We start from the raw sequence: 19,041 nt of genomic DNA on the forward strand, positions 1-19,041 counted from the left end.
AGTGCTCCCTGTATCCTATACTATTACATATTACACAACGTGTATGTAGCATTTTACTGCTGTAGTTGGTCAAGTTGGAGCCAGCTTAAAGCTTTATCAAAGGCAATTGGGATCACACTAGAGACTAAAACACACCTTAGGACAACCACAGTTTATTTACAGTATGTAACACATACACACATATTCCACATTACAACTGAAGATCCTACACTTCAGCGCTCCTTCATTTTGATCCATGTTAGTCCTGACAAAATCCCCTAAACTTGGAGGATTGCTGAGATGCTTCCACTGCACTAAGGTACTGGCCTAATGTTATTTTAAATACCAACCACTTTCTCAAGTACTATTGCCTTCCTTCGCCTGACCTATATTTTTTCTTTTACTCAGAGCCAACCAGGCAGTCCACTCGAGGAAAAAGTGCTGAACTACTTTGATCAATACAAGAGCAAAGACGAAAAGGGCCAACATAAGAGGGCTTTGTTGAAGAATTTGTAACTGACACACACACACACACACACACACACACACACACACACACACACACACACACACACACACACACACACACACACACACACACACACACACACACACACACACACACACACACACAAGCAGCTGTGTGCTCAGGCCACTTAGGCTGCTGACTAGACAAGTGGGGAAGAGGATGACTATTAAGAGGTCTGGGCTGATGATTTTCTTTGGAAATATGTTTGTGTCCTTACACTGATGTGAGCATGTGCAGGCAAGAAGCTAATTTTTTTTTAGATATTGCAGTGTATATGCAGCAAAATGTGTGATCGTCTTGTTACAACAAAAAAAAAAAAAATGCTACAAGAAGACAATGAGGAACAGAGATACAAACAGTGGAGACAAACAGAAAGCTGTGAGTCTCTTTAGGGGACTCACACAACTGTGGCTTTGAGCAGTCACTCCCACTTTACTCAGCAAGTTAAGGATGTGTGGTCACTGCATTAACACAGTTTTAGTGGCTGAGGAGAAAGGATGCAATTACAGTCCCATGTCTGGTAATCGGCTACATAAACAAGGACGTTTTAGTACTGATGTATTGTGGTTTAGGAAGGGTGGGACTAGGTCCTCACACACTACTAACCCCCCCACCCCCCCACCACTCACTCACTCACTCACACACACATACTGGAGCAGGATAAAGCAGAGGGATGATGAAATGACAGGTGCATAAAAGAATTGTGCCCTTTTCTCTCCCAGGAGCTCATGGTAAAGGCTGGATTGAGCCTCTTGTAATGTTAATAGTCTCCTATTGTACACACCCAGCCTCTCACAGAATTTCAAATGTGTTAAAGCACATTAGACACTGTGTTATGATGTATTTTGCTTCTGTTCACAGCAACACCAGAACCAAAATAGTAATTTAAAAATAGTACACGGATTAGGGAAACATCACCTGGTGATTACAGTTCAGTATTCTACATTGCCATGGTCCGTTTTTATAAAGTGGACTATCCATAAATTCTGAGACAATGCAGTGCTACATGTACAGTATGATGCATTCAAATACTGGGTCTAGGTGAAACACTACTAAACCATAAGACAAAGAAAGTGAACAGCGGATAACTAAGAAAATACATCAATTCATTTTGTTAGAGATAGCTAATATAATATCTGCATGTTAAATATGAAAACAGATTATTTGCCAGTTATCTGCTCCATTTTAAGAGTTTTATTAATTTTTTCACCATTTAAAACCAGTTTCTGTGAATGCTGCCATGTTGAATGGCCTGAGTTTCCCAGGAGGTCGACCTCTGACGTGGATCAAACACATCACTGACACTGATTTTAAATGATTAAAAATCACAATTAAAAGGTTGATTACAGAAATAGTCAGGTTAAATAACAAGTCTTGCCGTCAGGCCTGCAAAGTCCCATGAGAAGAAAAGGGTGATGGATCTGAGAACAGAGCTGAAGTTGGCTTTACAATGCACTTGTCTCAGTGCATCACTGCTGCTGGGCCAAACAGAGCTAAAGTAGGTTAGCTCACTTTGAACAAGGTTAAACTGCTGAAGCTCAGTTTAGTCACGTTTAGGTGTGCTGTAAGGCATTTTGTTTTGTTTTTTTAAACCAGCAGCCAGGCAAGCTTCTCTTATTTCCAGTCTTTTGTTCTAAGTTAAACTAATTTCCTGCTGGTTCCAGCTTCATGAGAGTGGTATCAATTTTCTCATCTATGTCTTTTGAAGAAAGTGAATATATATGAGCATATCCCAGAAGAGTCAGTCTTCTTTTAAACACTTTCTAGAGATGAAACAGCTAATCCCTGTCATGCAAAATACACGTACAATCCATATTCTGAACACCACGCACAGATTTATCTTGCAATTATGCATTTTCATACTTCACTCAGCAGAATAGGTGCATCACAATGTTACACAATTTTTTTAAAAGTCAAGCACTTGCGCTGATTATTGTAATTACCAAATGCATGGGCAGATGAGTGCAGACATTTCTCTCTGGTGTCTTTGTGAGGCTTGAGACTCACTTAAGTAACAGCTGCCCTCTGAATACACTACTGACAATACACTTGTACTTCCAAAACACACTGCCAGACCAACTCCCTCTTCCTCTGCTACTGCCTCCCTCTCTGCAGATTAAGGCACGGCAACAATGGTAACAAAGCAGAGCAAATCCCAGAAGGCTGTGTCATGTGTCCAAAACTCCTAACGCACACGCAGTATTTCAACATGCACATACAAACCAGAAGTCACAGTTGCACTTGACAGGATGTTTGTATTGACTGACTCCTTATTGACTTCTGAAATACAGCATAACCCCATTGTTCACTGTGTGTATGCAAATCATCTCTATTGAACAGAAAAGGAAAATATTAAGGAGGGAATGCAAGGGGAATTGTTTTTAACTCGTTGTCTCTCATCCTGAAAGCACTGTGGACGCTTGATCTGAAAACACAGCCAAAGTGAACCAACTTAAAGTATGACTGTGTATGCAGCGCAGCATAAAGCTCATAAATAAATAATGAATTTAAAATTCAACATCAGACAGCCTGTGCCCCCAAAAGGCTGGAACATGAAGTTCTACCTTCAGGTTGTAAGCATGACTCACGTTCTCCCGTACTGTACACTATATCTCCAGACTTCCCCCTGCTGCTGTGCCCGCTGGCCAGCAAACAGCCAGGCAACGGCAGACCAGAGCTGTTACCACTATCGAAGAATGAAAGCTAAAACAAGAATCAGGGGTGGGAGGTTTGCGCATCTTGTTATGGACAGCCACGGTGATGCACTCTAATTGGAAATCCTGACAAAATGCAAAGTGTTCACTGTGTGCATGTAACACAAACGGGCAGCCAGTGAGATGGAGAGGGAAGGGGGTGCTGGGTAAAAAAGGCTAAAGATGAGTGGAGAGATACATGGGAAGCGATGTGTGGAGGAGAGTAAACGGACGTATGGAGGGATACGTACTGCTGTAGAGGGTGTCGATCCAGGAGAGCCGGGGCAGGCCACGAGCACTGAGAGGTTCCATCCTCTGTTTCTCTCCCAGTCTCAGTCACTCTGCTTCTTTCTTATTTCTTCTGTCCTTTCCTGTTGCTGCTTTCCCCGTTACCTCTTTTCTCGTACTTATCCTTGAAAAACAGCCTTCATCTCGCAGGAAGAAGCAAAGAGGATCATTTGGGAAAAAACCATCAAAAGACACCGCAGGGTCCAACAGGCAGACGAGCGAGCAAAAGAGCCGGAGAAGGAGCGGATGAGAGAGTGGTGTATGTATGTGTGTGTGTGTCTGTGTATAGAAGAGATGGAGAACAGACAACAGGCTGGAGACAACCAGCGCTGAGCGTTGCTAGGGGAAGGGAGAAGCACTCACTCTCTCTCTCTCTCTCTTTGGCTTGCTCACTCACATCCACGCCCCCTCTCTCTCTCTCAATTCCGCACAAATGGCTCATCAGGCTCTCTCTCTCTCTCTCCTGACATGTCTCTTTCTTTCTTTCTGTCTTCAAGGCAAAGAAAAAAAAAAAATCTGGAGCGATGCATGATGACTGTATAAACAAAGCTTGTGTCAAATATGAATTTACTTACTCTTTCTGCTCTTCTCTTAAATACACTGACTGAATTCCCTTTCTACATGTAAAGTACATGTAAAACTGATTTAACAACTAGTTTAAATTCTCCATTTTTGTGTTTCCCGTCACTGCTTCCTATTTTCTTACAGTTCTCTCTTTTTTTTTTTAAACTAGTTGAAGAGATTGTGATTCATACTTGACAAAAAAAAAATGCAGAACAAAGACACAACTGTAAAAATAAATGCCAATGTATAACCTCATCCTGTGAGGCAAAGATGCTACAAAAGACACACAAGTACAGTATATGAATTATTGAGAACTATTCAAATTAAGAAATAGATAAATTAGAGACATGTGAGTTAAGTTTCCAGATTCTTTAAAACCTTCGCCCTGTGGTACTGTACGTTGTTCCAGGTTTAAAGGGCAGCGTACTTAAAAGTTAAACTAACCAACCCAGAAATCTAACCCAACATATTTATTTTGATTTCAGAAACATAATTTGTATGTTAGAGTGAGAAACTGTATTAATCACACAAAAGGCTTCATTTTCTGGGGACAGTGAGGAGTTTGTCTGAGGGCTTCAGATGCACAATGGAAGGAAATGAACTACATGATGAGTTCGAGATCACTGCCTCTTGACGGCCACACACACACACACAACAATGAGCTGCTGTGTGTGCAACAGTCAGTCTTTCAGTGAGAGAGAGAGAGAGAGAGAGAGAGAGAGAGAGAGAGAGAGAGAGAGAGAGAGAGAGAGAGAGAGAGGAGACTGGTTCAGATGTCCTGTTTTAAGTAATGCCAGCTTTCTGTTCCCGTGGCAACTTGCTCTGCCCCCCTCATCTACACAGACTCATTTTCGAACAACAAAAACAGGGACACACAAACATGAGCATGTGTGAATGTACCGAGTTAGAAAACTGATACGGCACAGTATGGCCTGGTAAATGTGAAAACCACCCTGGACAACGACGGAGTGTCTGATTCTGTGTGCCACAAATGTGTATTGTGTAGTACCACAGTACGCACACTACCAGTAAAGGTCAGCAGGTTAATTTATAGAAAATAAAACTCTGAAACTGAAAGCGTAATCTTCAGGAAAATAAAGGAAATAGGATCAGCACTGCTAGTTATTATGCTTCTCTCTATTTATTATTGAATGCATTAAAACATCACATGAATTAAGTTACAGTACAACATCAAGTCAAAAATTCAAGAAAACACTCATTACCCAATTTAAGAAGAATTCCAGTCTCCTTTATTGATTTTCAAATTAACTCTTAAGATTTAATAGGCACATTAGCCCATTTAACACGTTAGCTTTTATTGCTGTGCCCTATTTCCAGAAACACAGCTGAGAGCATAATCATACAACAGCCTTTTCATGAGACTTAGCTAATCAGATCTCTGTGCTCATGAACATGTGGAGAGCAATCAGAGGCCAACATCATGACAGCAGCAACAAGGCATGATATGAAATTCTCCCCTCAAACCGCTGTCAGGTCCACTCCTCCCCCTTCGGGTGCCTCTAACCAGCATGGGGGAGGAAAGACAGGAGGCTTGAGAGGCAGAAAAACTTCAATTAGGACACAAAGGCTGACAGGAGGAACCCCTGCACCCCCCCGCACCCCCCCCCCCCCGCACGCAGAGCACCGGGCCCTCAGCACTGCTCTTTGTCTGGCTACAGAGCTCTAATGTGCCAGCTGGAGGAAACACACACATACTCAACGACAGGGCAACCCCAGAGCTCATCTAGCCAGAGGTTATATCTGTGTACATGTGCATGTGTGTGTGAGTGTGTGTTGAGGCATTTAATGTAAGCCTGTGTGTGTTGATGTATGTCAGTGTTATAAATGAATAGAAAAAGCTCATTATGAAAGAGGAAATATCACACTGGCATGACAAAAACATGCAGAAACTCAAGCTTTGAAAAAACACACACACACACACACACACACACACACACACACACACACACACACACACACACACACACACACACACACACACACACACACACACACACACACACACACACACACACACACACACACACATTTCAGTAAATGGAAAGCCAAAAGACAAAGAGAGACACAGGGCTGGCAAGTGGCACTTCATCAAAAATTGATTTATCTACTGTACAGCTTTACACATCCTTTGTCCTAAATCTGGGACAATAGGGTGTTTCTCTCTCTCACTTTCGTTACACCCACACACAGCACTTTTATTGTGTGCAGCTCTGTGTGTACGTACCTGTCTTTCATGGTTTTGAGAGCAAAGCTGCCCACTTCCTTCCCTGCCTAAATACCTCATCATTCAAGGGGCAGAGCCAAACAAAGAGCACACACACGCACACGCACGCACACGCACACACACACACACGCACACACACACACACACACACACACACACACACACACACACACACACACACACACACACACACACACACACACACACACACACACACACACACACACACACACACAATGCATACAATGCATACAAACACACCAAGGTGATGTTAGACAAACCTGCATTTATCAAAAATTAACAAGCAGTCAAGCTGTATGTCTGTCTGGCTATTTTATGCCCACATCACAAAGCCAACACATTAACAGTGAGTACAGCAAGAAATGTGAACTAGAGCACAAAAATAAGCCATAAATCAATGCTTGTCTCTGATCATGAAAAAGAGGGCATTACTGGACTGCATGATGCTCAAAGGAAAGTTCAAACTTGAGTCAGAGGTCTTTCTCTGCACCACCCACTCATACAGGAAATCAAACTATCCTCGCCAGTGCTTCTCCTGAAAGAGCACCAAATAAGCTTGGTGAATTTAAAAACCTGCCTCTGCTTGAGGGAGACACAATAAAAAGGGAGTAAACATGTTCTGTGTCCCTAATAGCAACAGAAACAAACACTAGGTTCAGGGCAGCAGTGTTTCGCAAACACGTTAAAATACTTAACAGATAAACAAACAAATATGGATGGAAACAGACATTTATTTAAGGAAAACGAAGCCTGAATTAAATTTTTACAAAGTAAAATAACTTGGCAAACAGGCTGGAGGAAGGTGGGGTGGTCATTGACAAATCGGTGCGAGTGTGTGTCTGTGTTTGTATAATTGGGCAGCAGAGCCACCCATCAGCCAATCAAACTGCCATCCAACACACCCCCACTCCTTCATCCTTTCTATTCTACCCAGATACCCCTGCCCCACCTCGCTACTACAACCCCACCCCACCCACTTACCCCTATTGCCCTTCTCCAAACACAGGCCTGGGGACTGATGGGATGGGGTGGGAGGGGGGAGGAGTCACCACCCCCCACTCCATCTCAGCATCCACAGTAGATGGAACATGAAAATAAAGTAAACTGCAAATGTTAAAAGCATGGTGTGTCCCTTCTACCTCCTGTATGACCTCACACTTCAAAATGTTTTCCAACGCTGCTGGTTTGGTTGGTTTGTATGCGACAGAGAGCGTTAGGCTGCACAGACAGGAAGTAGAATGTGTTTCCACATGAGTAGCTTCAGAAAAGCCTAACAAAACACTAGAAATTACAGATATACAAATGAAGTAAGGCTAACCAAAAACAACAAGGACGGAAGTGAGATAGGAAAATTAGACACCCTCGGCTGTTGAAATAGTAAACTTGAAGTAGGTTTGTCCTTCAAAACATGAAATAGGAAATGTAAAATATCAAAGAGACAATCCTAAATTCTGACCTTGATACTTGGTGCATCAGACCAGTGCCACCAACAATGATTTATTACAGCTAGACCAATACATCAGCATTGTGATACTTGTCACTAAAGGAATCAAAAAACTGAAGAACAGAAATGCCAAACTGAATTTAACCGTATTGTCACTCACGATGATATCTGTGTTTTTCTGACATATCCCTTTATTTTGGGGGCTGGGGGGGGGTGGCAGCAGGGAGAAAATGACTATGCATTATTAAAAAGCCCTGAGTGCACCAGTGATGAATGTCTGTCTGTTAAATGGGAATGCCTGAAATCATCTGAGACTTTTTTTTTTTTTGGCTGCTATTTTCTGTGTGTGTGTGTGTGTGTTTGTAAGTGAAATGATGTAAAAAGCCCCCTGGGTTTTCTTTTTTATTTCATCTGAATAATTTCTCTCTGTTCCATGTATTGGGTTTTATCAATGGTAAAATACAGGTGACTCATTCATCTAACAATTACTGCTACCCTGGTTCTCTGATTTCTTCTATAGCTACTCCTATGAGAAAATAATTAGAAAAATAATGCTCTTTATAGACTTCAATTGTTAGCACTTCCCTATGACCATTACACTCTCACCATCAAGCTGTTTTATTGGATTTGTGTGCGGGTGCGTGTGTGCATCACATCATATGCTCTGGCAGGCGAGATGCCCTCTCGCCTCATTTGCCCTGGACCTCCACCCTAACACCTTCACCATCCAATTATGTGGATCGATCAGGTCTAGCCAACCACTGTGACATATCTCTGCGTGTGTCTGGTGTTTCTATATTTTTAACCAGCTTCTGATTTATGATAACACAGGCCCTCCTAAAATGCAAACCTTTCCTTCCCTGTTTTATGTCAAGGGCAAGACAAAGGAAGGCACAAAGAGATGAACATGAGGAATATGCATGTACGATATATATATATATATATATATATATATATATATATATATATACGCGTGTGCGTGTGCGTGTGCGCGCGCAATAGAGAGAGACAGAGAGTGTGTATTCATCCCATGCCAGCTAAATTCACTTTGATCTATTGAGGTCAATGTGGAAATCATCTGAGTCATGCTGTGATTGGACAGACACCAGATAAGAAGGGCTGTGTGTAAACCAGCTCATATTATTTATGCTGTTTGCTCATGGTTTGTTCCTTGCCCAGACCAGTTTTATTTTTCAAAGATCCACACCAGTACAGGGAGCTTGTCTGGTGCTCTGCTTCTGTCTGAACTGAACACTAAGGCAATAAAGAAACAGTTTCCACTTCACAAACATATTTCTGATTTATAAGGTTAAGTAGGTTAAGTATTAGTCTCTCTCTCTCACACACACACACACCTTTAACAAGCTGGACAGGAAATACACTGAAGCCATTGATGTCTAGATAAAGGACTACTGCACTCTAGTGTTTCATGTCTGTCAACACAAGCACACAGGGATCAAGCAAAGATTTTGTGTGTGTAGTGGACAAAGTTATAAAGCCGGATGAGACGCTCCACTCAAATTCCTGATATACTGTCCTGCTTACACACTATCTTAAAGGAGCACTCCAGCAATATTGTTTAGCACTTCCATAAAGATGGGCAGCTGCCAAGAAAAATAAAAGACTGATCAAAATCAAAAGTAGGAGGCAGTGGCATTGCCTGACTATATAGACCAGTAGTTCCCAAACAGTGTGCCATGGGCTTTTGTGACAACCACACATCATTTTACAATGCCATTTCTCCCTCTTTTCAGCTCCATTAAGCTTTAATGTTGTGACCTGTCTGGGTTAAATTTTATATGTTCCAGATTTGATATTTCACATCAATTCTTGAATTACTTTTTTAAATGTTTCATGACTAACATAGTGATTTGTCAAACTTTATTTGGCATTAGTAAATAAATATAAATGTTTACAGAATCATAAGCAACAGTAATATTTTAAATGAATACAGTCCTGCCTTCAGATTTTGGCTTGTCCTTTGGTGTGCCTGGGACAAAAAAGTTTAAAGGCCACTGCTCTAGGCCATAGATCATAATCCAAATCATTACATCACATCCACAAACCATTATAATGAAAGTTCTGAATATCTGAATCACTGTTACAAATCTCCACATGAGGGTGCTGTGTCCATCTCCTCATCCCACAATCACCCTGGATGCACTCCAGGACAGTGAGGAACTTGAAAGTAACAGGGACACGGTGGAAGACGGAAGGAAGGACAAGTTAATAATAGATCTTATTAATAGATGTGATCAGTTCCTTGTACTTTGTCAAAGTAATGCTCAAATTTAAAAAGGTAATTCTACTACTGAAATGTAGTACAGGTGAGTGAGCTTGATGCCAGAGCTGCAAAGGGACTGATCGGCCAGTTGGCACAACTGCCATGTCAGGGTGACTGTATCATCTGCACACACGAGAAAGTAAAAGCCGCTCTATAGAGGCAGATCTCTCCATTAATCCACATCTGTTTTCAGCTTGTTATTAAATGCATGGATTGTCTCAGACCCAGAAAGGCCTGTTAAAAACCCCAGAGCAGGGAACTTCTCACACTTACTACCACCTTTACAGTTCTCCTTAAACATACAAAAACAAGCTAAAACACAGCTTGAATGATAATTTTTTGCATTAAGATCTTCAAGTATCTTAAGAACATGTCATGCTTGCAACTGCAGTCAGTATGAATGAAGGTTTAGTTTCCAACACTAAGCAAAGCCAGTGAAAGCTGCACAATTGTTGTGGCCTAAAATCAACTCCTCAGAGCAAGGAGCACTGCCTTGCATTACCCTCAGCTCATTTGACATGGTCTGGTGGCTACAAAGCAGTTATGATAGTGCCCCAAAAAACCAACAGTGATCCTATATAATAAGTCCTTCATAGAAGCTTTCTACTTGAATGATCTATAATGCTATGCATATGCTTTCAACCTTTGACTTACAGGCTTTGTGTTGTAGCTAATGTTTCCATTACACACACAATAACACTCAATACGCCATGTGGAGTATTGAGTGACCTGAAACTCAAACACCTCTTTCCTTTCTCTCTGACAATGACTGTGTTAGTACAGAGTATACATGATACTGTGACTATGTTGTGGAAATTATTAGGTAATTTAAGCAAAACTTTCAATCCGGTTAATTACTTGTACATCTGTTTATGATTCTACCCCCCAAGAAAGAGGAACTGAAACTGGTGAGAGTAAAAAAGGTTGTCCTAATGATGAAAACCAGGGCACACAAAACTATGATGCCTTACAGGTGTTTAAAACTGTTATACTTCAGTGAAGACCTCATTTCCATTTATTCCCAAAGGTGCAGGCAATAACAGAAATAGATTTCTTTATAAAGACACTGAAGGGAAAGAGCAACAAAGAAATTATGACTTCTAGTGCTGATAAAAAAAAATACCTGCGTTTATGACAAAAGAAAGTTAGTCGATGACAATACATCCTGGAGAGAAGTGATGGTCAGCCCAAGACGACATTTTGCTTTGATCTGAACATTGCTGCCATCTGACACTGCAACACTGTCACCAATGAGAACTTCACACACCAGCACGGGTGAGAAGAGCAAAACACTGGGGGACAAAATAAGACCAAATAATGCAAGTCATTTAACATCATCATGGTTTAGGACTGTGATGGGGTTTAATGGACTTCTCCAGCCGCAGTCAGCACTGGCCAACTATTGCCTCTTTCTGGCGAAGTTTACTGCAGTACCGTCATGAATTGCATTCATTACCATTTCATTACACCGCTCTGATGTCTTCTTAATGTACTGAAGATTTCAGGCTCACACCTTCAAACAGAAGCTTAAGGACTGCATGGATGATGCATTAATTACACATTGTTTAGGAAATGAGACCATCTGTGGTTAAATGTGGAAATTGGTCTAACAATTAATAAAACTTATTTTAAAATGTTATTTCATCACTCATGTTCATAACTTTATTATTCTACAATTATTCTATTTTAAATGACATTTCTCCAAATCAGTTTTTATTTCATGTTAAAAACAATTGGATATTGACACTTTTCAGGAAGAAGGTGTTGTCACCACCCTCTCACCTTTCAGTAGGTCAGTTAGCATCTGATAGAGGAAGGAAGTATGCAGCCTAATAAAGCCAAACAGGTTTAGTTACATTGTGTGTACTGTGTTTGCCCACAGCAGCAGCTTCATGTTATTTAAGAACTAACACTGCTGCTTCTAATAGGTGCCGACTGGCTAAATTTGGCTGCTGAGTAGAGGTGGAACAAACAGCTATTTTAATAATTGATTAATAAGTTGATTATGTTTTCTATTAATTGCACTTTTAAAAAGGATAAAGAGAAAGTCTATTTCACACTTTATTGCTACACATGCAATAAAAAATAAAATGAACTCAAATAATGTTTTGTGTGAGGACATTTAAATAGATTTTAAATGTTATTACAATAAAAAAAAAAAAGGCACTTGTTTACTGGAGCTTCACACTTAAATTAAAAATGAGTGGCTTATTAACCCTAAAGGAGCGACATGCTTTTAGAAATGCAATTGAACATTGCTAGACATTATCCTGGTGAGCTGCCTATAAGAACGTAATTGTCCAATGAACATAGACCAGACATTACTCCCTTGTTAAAGGTTTGCTGTATCCTGTCTGCCAGCTGGCAACACTGCCAGTTCCTGAAATCTACTGGATTTTCTCCCCATGTGAGACCCCATCTCAGACAATCTCCCACTGTGTTAATGAAACAACTCCAGACTGTCTCTGGACATGATTCTCATGACATTGTTTTTATGTGAAAACAGAAACATTTAATCCACGTCAACTCCGACTTGTGTCGGTCACATCAGCGGTGTGTATGTGTGTGTTTTCATTGTCACAGGACAATTAGCAATTAAAGCAATTAGAAATTCACTAAATGTGCCAGAGGAAATATAGATGTGAAGCCTAGAAAACGTGGAGGTCGAGGTGACATAGGTCTCAACGCCTGTCTTGAGACTGACATCAGAAAAACCAGAAGTCTGTCTGCTCAGTGAGATGCTCAAGTTGCTGCATCAATTGGCCTGAGAAGCGTAAACATTTTACTGGATGACTGATTGTCTGACCACATAAGAGAAAAACTAAATTAAGGCTCCACCACTTTCCACATAACAGTGTAACAGTTGTTTAATTATGGAAAAAATGACTTTCACTCCTGTTTCTGCCATTTTCATCTTTGTAGCTGCTCACTGCGTCACCAAACAGCTACATCCCTAGACCTAACTACTCAATGTGTTCACTGCCAACTATTTTATTTTAACAATTAGTTAATAGCCCTACTGTTTCAGCTTGTTAATTTAAGACGGCTGGTTTCCGTTGTTGACCACAGTCATGAAAAGTCACATTACGTAATAAAAGATTATTAAAGAAACCTTACCATGAAACAAAGGTAAGAAAAAAAAATACTATTATGAAATAAAAACAGATCTTTGGCATTTTGGGCAATTAAAAAAAAAAAAAAAAAAAAAAAAAAAAAAAAGGATAATAAATGATTTTGATCCAACACTTTATCTGCCCATGCATACCCACTGACAGTAATGAAATGCAGAACCTTGTGGGCCTGTCTGTGCAGCACACACATGCACCCCCAGTTCTTTACCACACAGATACACACAGTCACCAATCAGCCTATGAGCAGTGGTCTGGTGTTTTCTCTGCCCTCACAGTGGAGAGGAAGCTTTTCTAAATGTCAACAACAATGGAAAAATAACTCTGTGCATGCAAGGTGCATTTATGTCTCTATAATTAATAACTGCAACATAATAAACGAACTGAATTGGGCTTAGAAAAAGAATTCACATTTAGCATTTTCATCATAAATCTGTAGGTGAGACTCAGTTGCAGAAAGAGTTACAAAGAGTAGGATTGTGAAATATCAACAGATCGTTGCCACATTATTAGCAACCAAAACAGCAGCCCAAGGGGGAAATACAACCTGGAAACCTTTTAGAGGGAACAAGATGAAGTGGGTCTCTCTCTCTCTTTGAGTGCAAGGGAAGAGCAGTGGTAGAATTGTTGTAGCTAAATGTGACCAATGTTTCCCATTACTTTCCTTGTCTCTTTTGTAGGTTAACAAGGGTAGCGAGAGCTCTCTTCAGTGACATGTGAGACTTACAGTGAGATGAAGATACTGATGACGCTTTAATGTAAAATGTGGTTTGTTCATTTAGCAGAGCGGTACAAGAGGTTTTGAATAAGTTAACTGACAGGAAAACCACCAGTCTCAGACACCTCTTAATCTTGCAGCTGCGTATCTCCACCTGATTTCAACTGAGTGAATTTCACCTTAAGAAATAAGTTTGCCATTCCTGTGCTGAGTGCCCCCATGTAAAATCCTACCTCCAACCCATAATCTGTTAGAAACACATAATATGAGATAGCTGCTGTTTGTTTGTCCAGCCTTTGTTTTGTTAGTGGATGCAGAGTACATGTTTGTGTCTAGATGACGTTACCTCCTGTCACCGGGTGCCTTTCCCAGCTCCTGTTAACGTGAAAACCTTTCCAGCACATCTATGACTTTTATCATGAACCCCAGGGAGGTCCCTGCCTTTGTTGATTCTAGGAAAAGACACACACACACAGGGCAGCACGCCAATATCCACTAAACAATTAGATGAAGGGAAATCAAGTGCAGTTAATGTCTTTTTATGGCTTTAAGTTCATAATGTTATCAAGCACATTAATTGTACTTTGATGAAGTGACTAACCTTATTGTCAGAATATTTATTATTCTGCTTAGCAGTAAATGTAATTAAACTCTAAATAGACTGAATGTTTAAAGTTTATCTGAGGTCTACATCACCAGACGCGACGCAACTCAGAAACAGATATCACAGTGAGTGTTGTGAGCCTGAGACTGCACTAAGGGAAATCCTGGTATGATTTAAGAAACCACACTTTTGTTCAGGTCATCAGGTCAAGTCAAGTTTATTGCTATAGCTGTAGATTCCAAGTGCTTTAGAGGAAAGAGGGCATGCAGGTGCATATGTAACAAACTGAGAAGTAACACTTGGCCATGCTTTTTGTTTGCGTGACTGCGCACATGCCTGCTACTGCAGATGCCTACAAGATAAGAGAGCACCAGACAACTTTAAAGCTCACGTCATTCCACTGCATCTCCTCATCTTACACATCACACCTCTAGTGTAGAAGCAAGGTCAACTGTTTACCACACATAACACTCCTGCTCCTCTTCTAACAGTGACATCCTGTCTGACTCCCCGCTAAACTGCCATGACACGTTCACCTCCTAAGTAACATGACTCAGACAATAAAAACCATTTTCGTTTTCAGGATCTAAAGCCATGTGTAGTTTTATTGCCTTGGCTTTTAAGAGGTTTTAGATTAAATGTTTGTGAAAAACACTCTCAATGATCCCACTAGCTCACAGGATGTTTTCCAAAGGCGTAATAAATCAAATTAAAACTACAACAGCATTTCAGTTTCAAATATTTCTACATCCTGAAATGCTACCAATATGACAAGCTCACATAGTTCCACTGTTGCACCTTCACGGCAGGCCTCGGCACGCCCTGATTATCTAGGGGAAGAAAGAGACTACCCAGAGGAAAGGAGAAATATGTGTGTGACAGGACTCGATACTAACATTTTTTTGTTCACCAAACTGAGTTAACGGTTTTCAAATGTTATGACCCACTAGCATTTTGACCAGCCACAGTTTTGTTGCTGGGAAATTGCATTTAAAGAATAAAGATGTCGACAGAATGCTAACATTTGAACACCTGAACTAGATTTACAACCACTGTAAGAGCAAATGACCACTGTCTACACCCAAAATCAAGGCTATATAAACTGTTTAACACTATAGGTCATTAGCAAATATTTAGCTCTGATAAGGTTGTGTATAAATCTGCTTTTTATGAAAACATGCAGTCTATTAAGACAGCAACATAAAAAGAGTGGGTTCTTAGTGTAAACAGCAGTGCAGGGGTGTGGAAGATTAATTATGAAGATAAAAACAAAATAAAAAATAACTTAGACACAAAAAACACACTCCAAACAGCAGTAAATACTGTAAAGATGTTTGTGGGTTTGGGAATGTTCACAGCTTTTCATAAATGAGTACTCAGGGTCATATACAGTGGGTACGGAAAGTATTCAGACCCCTTTAAATTTTTCACTCTTTGTGTCATTGCAGCCATTTGCCAAAATCAAAAAAGTTCATTTTATTTCTCATTAATGTACACTCAGCACCCCATCTTGACAGAAAAAAACAGAAATGTAGAAATTTTTGCAAATTTATTACAAAAGAAAAACTGAAATATCACATGGTCATAAGTATTCAGACCCTTTGCAGTGACACTCATATTTAACTCACATGCTGTCCATTTCTTCTGATCCTCCTTGAGATGGTTCTGCTCCTTCATTGGAGTCCAGCTGTGTTTAATTAAACTGACTGGACTTGATTAGGAAAGGCACACACCTGTCTATATAAGACCTTACAGCTCACAGTGCATGTCAGAGCAAATGAGAATCATGAGGTCGAAGGAACTGCCCAAGGAGCTCAGAGACAGAATTGTGGCAAGGCTCAGATCTGGCCAAGGTTACAAAAGAATTTCTGCAGCACTCAAGGTTCCTAAGAGCACAGTGGCCTCCATAATCCTCAAATGGAAAAAGTTTGGGACGACCAGAACTCTTCCTAGACCTGGCCGTCCAGCCAAACTGAGCAGTCGTGGGAGAAGAGCCTTGGTGAGAGGTAAAGAAGAACCCAAAGATCACTGTGGCTGAGCTCCAGAGATGCAGTAGGGAGATGGGAGAAAGTTCCACAAAGTCAACTATCACTGCAGCCCTCCACCAGTCGGGGCTTTATGGCAGAGTGGCCCGACGGAAGCCTCTCCTCAGTGCAAGACACATGAAAGCCTGCATAGAGTTTGCCAAAAAACACATGAAGGACTCCCAGACTATGAGAAATAAGATTCTCGGGTCTGATGAGACCAAGATTGAACTTTTTGGCGTTAATTCTAAGCGGTATGTGTGGAGAAAACCAGGCACTGCTCATCACCTGCCCAATACAATCCCTACAGTGAAACATGGTGGTGGGAGCATCATGTTGTGGGGGTGTTTTTCAGCTGCAGGGACAGGACGACTGGTTGCAATTGAAGGAAAGATGAATGCGGCCAAGTACAGAGATATCCTGGAAGAAAACCTCTTCCAGAGTGCTCAGGACCTCAGACTGGGCCGAAGGTTCACCTTTCAACAGGACAATGACCCTAAGCACACAGCTAAACTAACAAAGGAGTGGCTTCGGAACAACTCTGTGACCGTTCTTGACTGGCCCAGCCAGAGCCCTGACCTAAACCCAATTGAGCATCTCTGGAGAGACCTGAAAATGGCTGTCCACCAACGTTCACCATCCAACCTGACAGAACTGGAGAGGATCTGCAAGGAAGAATGGCAGAGGATCCCCAAATCCAGGTGTGAAAAACTTGTTGCATCATTCCCAAGAAGACTCATGGCTGTACTAGCTCAAAAGGGTGCTTCTACTCAATACTGAGCACAGGGTCTGAATACTTATGACCATGTGATATTTCAGTTTTTTCTAATAAATTTGCAAAAATTTCTACATTTCTGTTTTTTTCTGTCAAGATGGGGTGCTGAGTGTACATTAATGAGAAATAAAATGAACTTTTTTGATTTTGGCAAATGGCTGCAATGACACAAAGAGTGAAAAATCTAAAGGGGTCTGAATACTTTCCGTACCCACCTCTATATATATATATCTATATATATATCTATCTATCTATCTATCTCTCTATATATATATATATATAGAGAGATAGATAGATAGATTGTGTGATATCATATTAGATGCTTCTTTAGGTCATGAATATGAAAATATATGTAATTTTTTGACTGAAGTTATTAAGAGCATTCAAATGTTTTAAAATAACTCCTGGTTGGATGGTAAACAGAGCGATTCCCATGACTGGTTGAATCAGGTGAAAGTTTGCTCGGGTGTTCTCCTCACGCACGACTTGTTTACAGTGTCAGGTGTTGTCGGAACAACTGGCTTCATGAATGAACAAACACTACAAGCAGGTAGTGATCATGGGAATTGTAGAGTCAGAGAGCAATTGGTTTATTGTTTCAGATGCCTTAAGGGAAGACTACAATTAAAAATATATACAAAATCCAAAACACTACAGTGGCTAGTGGGAGTAACTGCAGTACATACCATTGACAGAGTTAATTTCAAGCTGTGGTGTTTCATATTTAATAATCACTGAGTAGTCTTCTTCTTTGTCAGCACATTGACATAATTCTTTATCAAGCCGAGTTATTACAGCTTAAATAAAAATAATCTGCATGTTCTTTTTTCATTATGTCTGCAATATACAAAGACATTAAACTGAGCCTATGACAGGCACTGTCAAGCTTGTCTGCTAGCAGTTTTATTTAGTAAACAACAGCAGTAGTTCATCATGGCCAAAAGTACTGTTGTGCACGTACCTATATGCCTTCTTTAAGACTATTCAAACATAACCTATAGACTGCAGTGCTAACATTGAACACATTGTTCTCTAATTATGTTTTGACAAGGCCTTCACACCAAAGACTTTAAGTCCAAAATGATACTTCCATAGTTTAGAACCAAAATACTTGTTACCACAAATTATCTCTTATAATTATCGTTATTTACGTGGTGACTCAACCTAACATGTTGCCTACAAGGGTTTTCAAATAACCACTATATTAAGCCTTGCTTATGTCTGTTTTCTGCATGACTTCATATTTAATTTATATTCCTATGGGTTAAAAAGAGGGAAGGTATTTCTCCATCAAAATACTTGCAATAGCTAGAATAGCTGAAAACTAGAGTCCGTCCATTATTCCTAATAGCTGTTTGAGGTACGCTGCTATTAAACGTGACTGCATGACCAAACTAACACAAAACAAAATCCTGTGAAAACTTTACTCAGTTCCAGATTCACTGATACCATTGACACTGGAGGTGAGAGATGAAGCTGTGTGCAAAAGTATTAATAATAATAATAATAATACATTTGTGTGTATAATGTCCACCCAACAACAACTTAACATGTTGCATTTCTCTAGCACTGGGCTAGCACTGTGTGAACAGCAATAAACAAGCCGTCTAACACACATCAAATAAAAATGACTGTACTGCAGAGTGAATATATTGACCAGATGGTCGCTCTGTGCACACTGAGGTGGTCAAAGCCACAGTGCAACACTGCGTTGGTTGATAAAACCCATCCTGTCTATGAAAACA

At 40.4% G+C, this 19,041-nt stretch overlaps 1 protein-coding gene across 2 annotated transcripts in view; it reads right to left on the reverse strand.

Moving 5' to 3' along the window:
• The window catches only part of abr (ABR activator of RhoGEF and GTPase), a 111,226-nt gene that overhangs the window by 89,118 nt on the left and 3,067 nt on the right, over positions 1–19,041 (reverse strand). The window contains exon 1 of one of the 2 annotated variants that reach the window (XM_026327749.1): positions 3,453–3,801. The exons of the other annotated variant lie outside the window; for it this stretch is intronic. Within the exon in view, the coding sequence (XP_026183534.1) occupies positions 3,453–3,513 (61 nt within the window). The 5' untranslated portion in view covers positions 3,514–3,801. Of the gene's footprint in view, positions 1–3,452; positions 3,802–19,041 lie in introns of those variants that run through there. 2 annotated transcript variants of the gene reach the window in all.

The sequence above is a fragment of the Mastacembelus armatus genome, chromosome 14, assembly GCF_900324485.2.
Source record: "Mastacembelus armatus chromosome 14, fMasArm1.2, whole genome shotgun sequence".
In the NCBI taxonomy this organism is placed as follows: Eukaryota; Metazoa; Chordata; class Actinopteri; order Synbranchiformes; family Mastacembelidae; genus Mastacembelus; species Mastacembelus armatus.